General features: G+C 43.5%; 1 protein-coding gene across 5 annotated transcripts in view; it reads right to left on the reverse strand.

Moving 5' to 3' along the window:
• Window positions 1-10,799, reverse strand: part of LOC109923956 (paired box protein Pax-7) — a 120,714-nt gene that overhangs the window by 13,053 nt on the left and 96,862 nt on the right. For all 5 annotated transcript variants that reach the window (XM_048615221.1, XM_048615225.1, XM_048615223.1 and 2 more), the window contains one exon: window positions 964-1,210. In XM_048615221.1, coding sequence (XP_048471178.1) covers window positions 964-1,210 — 247 coding nt within the window. The remainder of the gene's footprint in view (window positions 1-963; window positions 1,211-10,799) is intronic.

A 10,799-nucleotide genomic window follows, 5' to 3' on the forward strand; every position in this document is an offset into this window, starting at 1 on the left:
GATGCTGCTTGGCCTGCTGTGTTCATCCAGCTCTACACCTTGTTGTCTCAGATTCTCCGGCATCGGCAGTTCCTGCTGTCTCCCTCACCGTGACTCTGTGATATAACACACATCCCTCACTGTGATATAACACCTATCCCTCACCGTGACTCTGTGATATAACACACATCCCTCACCATGATTCTGTGATATAACGCACATCCCTCACCGCGACTCTGTGATATAACACACATCCCTCTCTGTGATATAACACCCATCCCTCACCATGACTCTGTGATATAACACACAGCCCTCACTATAACACTCTGATATAACATACACACCACTGTAACACTCTGATATAACTTACGTTCCCCGCTGTAATGGGATTAAACTCATGCCTTGTTAGTAATGTCCCAGTGGTGACTGATATTGTGTCTTCTATCAGTCTGGATGTGCTGAAACAATGCTGAAGCTGAATGTCAGAATGTGCTGCTCACTGACAGGTTCAGCAAGGTTTCTGTTGTTCAGAAGAATCTTTGTGCAGCAGATGGAGCTGGTTGACCAGGAGCAGGGAGGAATTGAAGAAGTTGCATTCACCTTTCTTTTCTGATTCCTATGCTATTGTTGGGGTCTGTCTTTCCCCATCCCTCATCCAACAGGAGCTGCCCCCCGAGTGAAGCTGGTCTGTCCATGTTGAGTGGTCAATCAGGCTGGTTGTGTCCTCCTTTACTGTCTAACAAAGGGCTGTAATAAGATTGAGGGAAATGTGGTTGGGTCTTCTTCCTCCCTCCCTAGCCTAAGGCTGAGGTGTTGACTGTCGGTGCTCCTTGTGTTGATGGACTCACTGCTCCCAGTGATGGAATCTGAACCCAAGTACCCTCTCCCCACCCCTTCCAACTTCCCCCCACCCTCCACCCACCTCCCATTTCCCTTGTTACTGCTGTACTTCCCCCCGGTGTCATTCCAACGGGCAGTGCTTACTTTGTCCATATTGGGCATACTGGTAGCCAGGCACAGGGTCCATGCTGTATCCAGATGTACTGTAGGCGGGTGTGCAGTAAGACTGTGAGCTAGGCAGGGTCTCCACGCCCTTGATGGAGTCGGAGCGCTGGCTGCAGCTGGCGGAGAGCGGGTTCGAGGTGTCCAGGCTCCCATGCAGTGGGGAAATGGAGAAATCATGCTGTGGCTGAGTGGGAACTGCTCCAGGGTTACTCAGGATACTCATCACCTGCAGGAAAGAGAGAGACAGAAAGACACAGAGAGAGACATAAGGAGAGAGAAAGAGAGAGAGACAGAGAGAGAGAGAGAGAGAGAGGGGCAGGTTAATATTGAGATGGAGATTGGGATTCCAGCAGGGACTCAATGGAGGGGAGGGCCTGAGCTGCAGAGTAAGACTGAACTAACATGTTTCTGTGGAGGTGAAGAGTGTGACCAAAAATTCTAGCAAATCCTGGATATCGCGGAATGTACAGGATGCAATAAGGAGTAAAAGGGAAGCTTATGGTAGAACCTGAGGGCTCAGAACACCAGAAATCCTAGAGGTGTATCGAAAATGCAGAGGGTTACTTAAAAAAGAAATGAGGAGAGTGGAGAGGGTGCATGACAAAACACTAGTGGGTAAAATAAAGGAAAATTCAAGGACATTTTACAAGTGTATAAAGGGCAAGAGGATAACAAGGGAAATAATGGGGCCCATTAGGGACTTAAGAGACAAATTGTTGGTGGAGCTAGAAGTAGGTGAGGTTTTAACAGAATACTTTATATCTGTGTTCATAGGGAAGAATGAGGTCTCGAAATCTTGAAAATGTACTGTGATGTACTTGAACAAATTGGCATTGAGCAGGAGGAGAGATTAGCAGGTTTAACAGGCTAAAAATTTGATCAATCCCTGGGTCCTAATGAGTTTTGTCTGAGGCTGCTGTGGGAGGCAAGGGAGGATATTGCAGGGGCTCTGATATTAATTTTCAACATACAGAGGAGAAATGTTAGAGGACTGGAGGACAGCCAATATGGTATCATTATTCAAAAAGGGTGGTAGGAATAAACCAGGGAACTGCAGGCCAGTGAGTCTAACATCAATAGTTGGGAAACCATTGGAAAAAATTGTGAGGGACAGAATTAAGCTCCACCAGTCAAGCATTAATCAAGGATAATCAGCATGGCTTTGTCAGGGGAATATCATGTCTGACAGGTTTGATTGAATTTTTTGAGGAAGTGATTAGATGTGTGGATAAGGATAGTTCAGCGAATGTAGTCTACATGGATTTTGGTAAGGCTTTTGACAAGGTCCTGCAAAGGAGACCAGGGCAAACTGGATGCAAATTGTCTTTGTGGCAGCAGGAGAGAATGCTGGTTAAAGTAGGTTTTTACAACAGGAGGCCTGTGCCCAGTGCAATAGCACAGGGTTTGGTGCTGTGTCTTTTGTTGTTTATAGTGTATGTTTATGATCTAGACACTAACATTGAAGGTTTGATCAGTAAGTTCACAGCTGACATGAAATTTGGTGGTATAGTAAACAGTGAGGACAATAGGGCAATATAGCTGGGCTGGTCAGATGGGCAGGACAATGTCAAATGGAATGTAGTTCTGAAAATTAAGAGATGATGCATTTTTGGAGGACTGTCAAGACAAGGGAGTACACAATGAATGGTAGAACCCTAGGAAGTACAGAAGGTCAGAGCAACCTTGACATGTGTGTCCACAGATGCTTGAAGGCAACAGAACTGATGTATAAGGTGGTCAGGGAGGCATGTGTGCCTCACTGTGTATGCCTTGCTCTGTCTAAACACCCTATGACCTGGATGTCCTTGTATGTTATGATCTGCCCCTACTGCTCGCAAAACAAAACTTTTCACTGTACTCAGAGGCATGTGAAAATAATAAATCAAATCCAATCAAATCATTTGGGATATTTGGCTTTATTAGTTGATGAATTGAATACAAGAGCAAGGAGATTATGGAGGAGCTGTATATAACATTAATTAGGCCACAGCTGGAGTGCTGTGTGCAGTTCTAGTTGCCACACTATAGAAAGGATGTGATTACACTAGGAAAGGTGTAGATGAGATTCACCAGGATATTGTCTGCGCTGGAGTGATTCAGCTAATAAGAGAGATGAGACAGGCTGGGGTTGTTTTCCTAAGAGCAGAGAATGTTGAGGAGGGAGCTGATTGAGATGTACAAAATTATTAAGGGCATACATAAGGTAGATTGGAAGAAACTTTTTCTCCCTAGTAGAGGGATCAATAACCAGCAGACACAGATTTAAAGGGCAGGAAGTTTAGAGGGGATTTAAAGAAGATTTTTTTTTACCCAGAGGATAGTGGGTATCTGGAACTCAGTGCCTGAAAAGGTCATAGAGGTAGGAACCATCACAGCAGTTAAGAAGTATTTAGTTGATCGTTTGAAGTGCCAGATCTTACAGCTCTATGAGTCAAGTGCTTGGAAATATGTGCTTAAAGACTGGTGTGGGCATGATGGGTTGAAGGGGTTCTTTCTGTGCTGTCAGACTGTATGACTCTACAAAGTGAGACTGAGCTACAGAGTGAGGGACACATGCACTGACCTCAAGCTGTGGTGGGAAATCATCACTTTTGCCAAAATTTCAAATCCCTGTCCACATAGTCTGTCCTCACGGTGGCAGTGTCAACACAGTGATCAAACACAGTCAGCATTACATGAGGCCAACTTCACATCAAATTAGAAGCGAGCGATCCCATTAAATGCACACAATCCACAACAAGAGAAGGGAACTTTACTTTTTAAAAAGAGCATGCTGGCCTCGGTTTACTCATCTTCGTGTCCCCTTTGGAAACGTAGAAAGTAAGGTCAACAGTTTCTGAATAAAAATGGAAAAATGTGCAACATCTGTAATGTTTTATCTGATCAGGACTGGGTGAGTGGGGAGGGGTGGGGGAGGGAGGGGGTAAGGAGGAGGAGGGGGAAGGGAGTGGGAGCTCTGAGCAGCTCGATTGTCAATCACACAGACCGACAGGGCTGCTCAGAAATTATAAACAGCCTGCAGTGATTATTGGAGGTGGATGGAGTTGGTTTGCGCACTGAACAAGACTCTACTCCCAGAATTTTCTCCAGACTGGGATGTTGGCTGCTGCATGGGCTGGGGAGGATGGTGTTTGAGATAAATCCAGGAGGTAAGTATAAACACAGAGTTGCAAATCACCCTCAGGGCATCTCGCACTTTCCCTGCGAGATAGTCATTTTTTGAGAAAAAGTAATTAATTCTGGCAACTTCAGAGCCAACAGCCTCAGGGAGTGCTAATCCCACAGGGGCCATTACTTAACCGACACAAACAACAAGCTATCTGTTCCACTTACATGTGCTACTGCTAAAGAGGGAGTCTTACTGTCAGGACCCCTTTTAAAGAGGGGGTCAGTAACAAGAGGGCTGGAGAGGGGAATTACTGGGGAATGGAGGTGGATGGATGTTTATAGAGGTATAGACCTAGGGAAGAGATTAAACTAGCTCCCTCAAACTGTTACTCAATATCTCTTCCTCCAACAGCTTGAGGACCTAAACCCTCAGTGAGAGTCAGCACCTTCGGGAGAGGAAGGGGAACTGTACTCCAGGGAGACTCAGCACCTTCAGGAGAGAAGGGGGCAAATTAGATTAAATCATTTTAAAATTTATGCAGTTTTTTGAAGTATTCTCTCAGTTTGAAAATTGACACCCGCACAAAAATGTCAAAAGGAAGTGTCCGTTTAACCCACCGGTAATCCAGTTTTTACTCACTTATTATGTGCATAGGATTCTCATGGAATACCAGCCTGCTGTTTTGAGGATAAAATTCCACAGCCTTTTTGTTGATTGTGATATTATTAAAACATCGTTTAAAATGCAAGCTGTGAATGGTTGGTGTGTGGGATCACTTCACCACTCAGTAATGTTACAAGGGCCAACAGACCCAGCTAAACTCATTCCCACCCAGATACACTTTCATTCCTTGGCAGGGCCTGGGGATTTATAAAGCCAATGGGGCCAGATTCAGGCAACTATCACACATTACTCTCCCTCGGAGATTTACATCAGGAGGCTTTTGAACACCACCGGATGAATGAAGAGTTTCCTCACTGAAAGGGCCAGTGACTGCTGATCATATGTTTATTATCTCCGTGTGTTTAAGGTCAGAGGGAAAGAAATATCTTAGATTATTTGTTCACATAATGTCACCTGTCAGTGATGCACTTAGATGCAATCTTACTGCTGGATTGGCTCAGTCAGAACATTGTCAAGACCTTTACAACCCTGTGCAGAACTGGGATCTCTATGCTGTCATAGAGGAGTTCTGATAAAGAGTCATCAGACTCGAAACATTAACTCTGCTTTCTTCCCACAGATGCTGCCAGCCCTGCTGAGTTTCTCCAGCAATGTCTGTTTTTGTTTCAATTCTCCAGTGTGTGCAGTGCTTTATTATCTATTCGTACAGAAGGAATGTTGCGCTGTCACAGGGACAGTAATGAGGGAGCTCTGCACTATTGGACAGATAGTGTTGAGGGAGTACTTCTCATCTCAGTCTGAAATGGCTTACCCCATATCCTTAAACTGCGACCCTTGTTCATTGGGAGCATCCTTCCTGTGTTTACCTTGTTATAGCCTAGACCCTGCCTTTATCCTGCATGGCCTGTGGAATTTAAGGAAGATCTGAAATATCTAAGAAGTACGGAGTGGGGTCTGCACTGTCAGACAAGCAGTACTGAAATGAAGTGCTCCACTCTTTGAAGAACATTACCAGGAAGTTCTGCACGGTTGGAGGGGATAGTACTGAAGAAGCGCTGCAGTTTCAGAGAGTTAGGACTGTGGGAATACTACTTTGTTGGGAGGGCTATTATTTCTGCAAGAGGCTCAATCAATACCCTGTTTTCAGTTCAATATTAAATATTCAGACTGGCTCGTCATATTCCTCCCTCAACCAGTGCAGCAATCCATCTCGCTTTGTGAAATCCAGCTGTACAAAATTGCTACCTCATATGTCTACATATCACCAGCCACTGCATGTCCTGTATCTTTCCCTGGACTGGATACATTTCAGCTCAGTGAAAGTACAGAACAAGTCAGTGCACAGCTGTGGGGCTTGAATGTTGTCTCAGTCATTTGTCTACAATCTTTATGCGATACTTGTTAAAGACACCAAACTTCAAATGTTCTAGATTGTGTGCCTATGCTGCCCCCCCCCCCCCCCCCCACTGCACCCCCACCAACATACTTCTCCAGTATTAGGTTCTGTTTCTATGCTGTATGACTCTATGACTCTATTGTCATTGCCAACAAATTTCTCCCAGCCTAATGCAAGCTGTTAGATATTAACCATGATCAGTGGATTGCTCTCTTGCTTCTAATTCAGAGATTTGTGGGTTCAGACCCCAGTGAGCATATATCCCAAGCTGCCATTCCTTGTGCAGTAGTGAGGGAATGCTACACTGTCAGATTTGTTGACTTTTCAATGAACTGTTAAACGGAAGCCCAGTTTGCCCTCTAAGATGGATGTTAGGTCTCCCAATGGAGCTATTCAATAAGGATGAAGGGATTCTCCGTGGTGTACTTTATTATTTATTCCCTCAACCATGGCAGATTATTTGGTTATGAACACATTGCTGTTTGTAGGACCTTAATATGAATAAGTTGATTGTTACTTTCCAATTGTGACTCACTCAGAGCTACTTCATTGACTGTAAACCACTTTGGGAGACTGTCAAGTTGTGAAAGATGCTGTATAAATACAAGTTCTTTCCTTCCTTTATCATAGGGGTATGTATACCTTACAACATTTAAGAGAGAAAGGGGTGTTTGATCGTTAAACCAATCAAATTTCCCCCTTGTTCAGGCAGCAATTTCTATTTTTGTTTCAGTTCTCCCGCATATGCAGTGCTTTATTTTCTATTAGTACAGAACGAATGTTGCACTGTCATAGGGACAATAATGAGGGAGCTCTGCACTGTTGGACAGACGGTGTTGAGGAAGTTCTTTTCCTCATCTCAGTCTGAAATGGATCATATCCAAGTGTGCTAAAAATAATTAGGGAAGTAATAGCAGAGGCACTATTACACACGCACTAAAAAAAATCAATGGAAAACAGAACAGTGCCAGAAGACTGACAGACAATTGCTGTGATTTCTCTATATATAAAGGAAACTAGAACAAATTCAGGAAATTATAGGCTAATTTGCAACACCAAGATTTGGAAAGATCAGCAAATTTTTTATCAAAGCTATAACAAAAAAGCATCTAGGAAGAGTACTCAGCCGGATCCCAAAAGAAAAGGTCATGCTTGACATACCTTAATGAATTGTTCGAAGTAACAAAAAGGATATACAAGGGTAGTGTCATAAACATAATATATTTAGATTTCAAAGATCCCTCAATAAGAACTGCACAGTAGACTTCTGGCTTGGGTCAGTACATTTCTATCAGGGACAAAATTCAGGATGAATAGCAAGCTGGCAACAAAACAGAAAGCACAAAAGTAGGGGTTAAAGGTAGTTACCAGTTGGGAAAACAGTGGAAGTGGTGCTGCAGAAGAATCAGTCCTGGTACCTCTGTTGTTTACTGTTGCATAAACAATTTGGACTCGGGAATTGGAAATAAAAACTTCAAATTTACAAAATACACTGAATTAGGCTATGTAGTTAATACTGCAAGGGGACTGCAGTAGAAAGACATTAATAAATTGGCAGACTAAACTATAATTGATGAACTTCAACAGAGATAAGTATGAGGCAATACATTTGGGAGGAGGAATGAGGAGTCATATATTACTTGGAAAATTGCTATCATGGTGGCTCAGTGGTTAGTGCTGTTGCCTCACAGTGCCAGGGACCTGGGTTCAATTCCACCCTCAGGTGACTGTCTGTGTGGAGTTTGCACATTGTCTGTGTGGGTTTCCTCCAGGTGCTCTAGTTTCCTCCCACAGACCAATGAGTGCAGGTTAGGCGGATTGACTGTGCTAAATTGCCTGTAGTATCCAGGGGTGTGTAAGTTAGGTGGAATAGACATGGGAAATGCCAGGTTACAGGGAATGGATCTGGGTGGGGTGCTCTTTGGAGGGGTGGTGCAGACTTGGTGGGCCGAATGGCCTGTTTCCACACTCTAGGGATTCTATAAATGGAGCAGAGGAATCCAGGTATTATAGTTTTACAAATTGCTAAATATAATTACAGAGGTTACCAAGGCCACAAGAACAGCAAAGAATGCCCATGGTTTCCAGAGGGTTAGAACTGAAAAGCAGAGAAGTTATATTGAACCTGAACAGAGCATTGGTTAGACCACACTTGGAATATCATGAAATGTTGTGATCTACATGTTGTGTACAAAAGTGAGGCATGGGAGAAGTTGAAGAAAAGATTTACAAGGATGATACCGCAGTTGAGAAGATACCAGCAGGAAAGATTGAACAGGCTGGGGTTCTTTTCTCCTGAAAAAGAAGTTTGAGATATGATTGGCTGGTGATTTTCTTGTATATGAATGAGTTTGATAGCGCAAGTGTGAAGAAGATGTTTCCACTTGGCACAAGCAGAATTGGAGGCCAAATATATAAGACATTCATTAATTAATCAAATAGGGAATTCAGAAGAAACTCTTTACTTGGAGAGTGGTGTGATTATGGAATTTACTTCCATTGGGTATAGTGTAAATATTTAAGGGGAACTAAATAAACATGAGAGAGAAATAAATTGAAGGTTATGTTAAAGAAATTTGATGTTGAGGGCTGGAAGGAGGCTGATATGAAACATAAGCATCAACATGAATTTGTTCCACCAAATGGTTTGTCTCAAAGCTGTATTTTCTAACACTTAAGATGTACAGCCTGGTGATGCTGTTTACAAAATTCAACTATCATTCAAAAGATGACTGAAGAAATCATCATTTCGGACCAAAAATTAAGCATCATCTGAAACAAAATATGATGCATTTGGCCTCAGTACCACTGGATACGTCTTTGACTGTACGCACATGTCCTGAGTTTAGCTGCATCGCCTCCCACAGTTGATCAGCCCAACGGCATGAGGGGACATAAGCGTAAGGTGAAAGACAGGGAGTTTAAAATGGATTTGAGGGAAAAAGAAGTCACCCAGAGGGTGCTGGGAACCTGGAATGCACTGCCTGGGAGGCTGGTAGATGCAGGAAATCTCACAACCTTTAAAAAAATGGATGAGCACTTGAAATAACATAACATTCAAGGTTAGGGGCCAAGTGCTGAAAGTGGAATTAGTGTAGACAGGTTAGCACAGACTTGATGGGCTGAAGGGCCTTTCTGTGATGGATGACTTTACGGCTTGCAGGATAGTCTTCTGAGCTAGCAGTCCAGGTGAGGAGCAGATAGTGGAGCTTGAGTGCATGCTTAACTTGAGCATGAATTCTGCAAAAAATGACAACTCTGAAAGGCTGTTTGGCTGTGTTAGGGTTAGTAGAAGGGGTGACTAGGGGTTGGGGGGGTAGTGCAGGCATTGAGAAAAAAATTACCAAATGGATTGTTAGCAAGAAATTGTAAATTAAGATGTGGTTAGAATGAAGAGAGGCAATTTAATAAAATTCTGAACTACCAGTGAATGGAAGATGCTTTTACTTTGCTATTGTGCTGTAAATTTACTTTAAGATGCACTGAGTGGCAGTAACGTCTGTTCTCCCTCCATCTGTGATTTGTAATGAAAGAGTTTTTCTTGCTTTGTATTCTAAGGAGTCGAGGACAATTCCTGACTGCTGTGTGGTGTGAAGAACTGGGAGCTGTTGGCAAATGATTTCGATTAAGGTTGAAAGTTCGCTCTGTGTTCTCTCTGTCTCCCTGCAAGCTCAGTATTAGAAGTGCACTATAACCCCCGCCGGGCACAAGTAATAGACTACACCGAGTGACTTATTGGATCCAAACGAGGTTTCTCGAGATCTTTCGGGTCTCCTCAGTCGTTTCAATGAAAAGTGAAAAAGAGTCAAAGTACAAAGAGTGGCAAGGGCAGTCAGGCCTGCCTGAGGCGACACTGTTTGCAGCACTGATAGACAGAGTTTCAGAAGCCTGCCCACCAGTTCATCAGTCAGCCACTGTAATCTGTATCGAGTGGAGAAGAAGAGTGTGAGAGGAATAGGAGAGGAGAAGAAGTGGAAGCAAGGGGCGCAAGACACCAGTTTCAAACCCGTAGCTTTTAAAATCCTTTTCTTTAAAGTCCCGCTTCAGGGTGGAATATCAGAAAGATAGCAAGGTCAAGACAAGAGATGGTGGGGGTCATTGGATTTAAAAACGGGGAAAACAATGGGAAAATAGGTTTAAATGAGACACTAAGTGAATGCAATTCAGAGGGAGTTAATTTACTCATCAGCTTACAATGGAATCTGTGACCAAGCCTGATAGCAATTAACTGAATACCCAGGAAAACTGCTGCAGCATTAAAGGCCCAGCTCAGTGACTGACAAATGCAACTAATTTCACGTAATTTAATCCCTTCACTTCAATATTTCAGTTTGCTGATGGATGTTCAATTTTAGAAATATTGTTTAACCCTTTGGTGGATCACACCAAGTTAGTTCCCACCATCCCACACTGATGTGGCACCCGCTGTTCAAACTATTCCCTCCCCCAATGTGTAACACAACACTGGCTTCCACTGTACAACCCTTCTCTCACTGGATGACACAGCATTGGAATCCACTGTACAACTCCTCTCTCACTGGGTGACACAGCACTGACACACACTGTACAACTCCTCTCCCACTGGGTGACACAGCACTGACACACACTGTACAACCCCTCTCCCACTGGGTGACACAGCACTGACACACACTGTGCAACCCCTCTCCCACTGGGTGACACAGCACT

The sequence above is a fragment of the Rhincodon typus genome, chromosome 31 (assembly GCF_021869965.1).
Source record: "Rhincodon typus isolate 14 chromosome 31, sRhiTyp1.1, whole genome shotgun sequence".
Lineage (NCBI taxonomy): Eukaryota > Metazoa > Chordata > Chondrichthyes > Orectolobiformes > Rhincodontidae > Rhincodon > Rhincodon typus.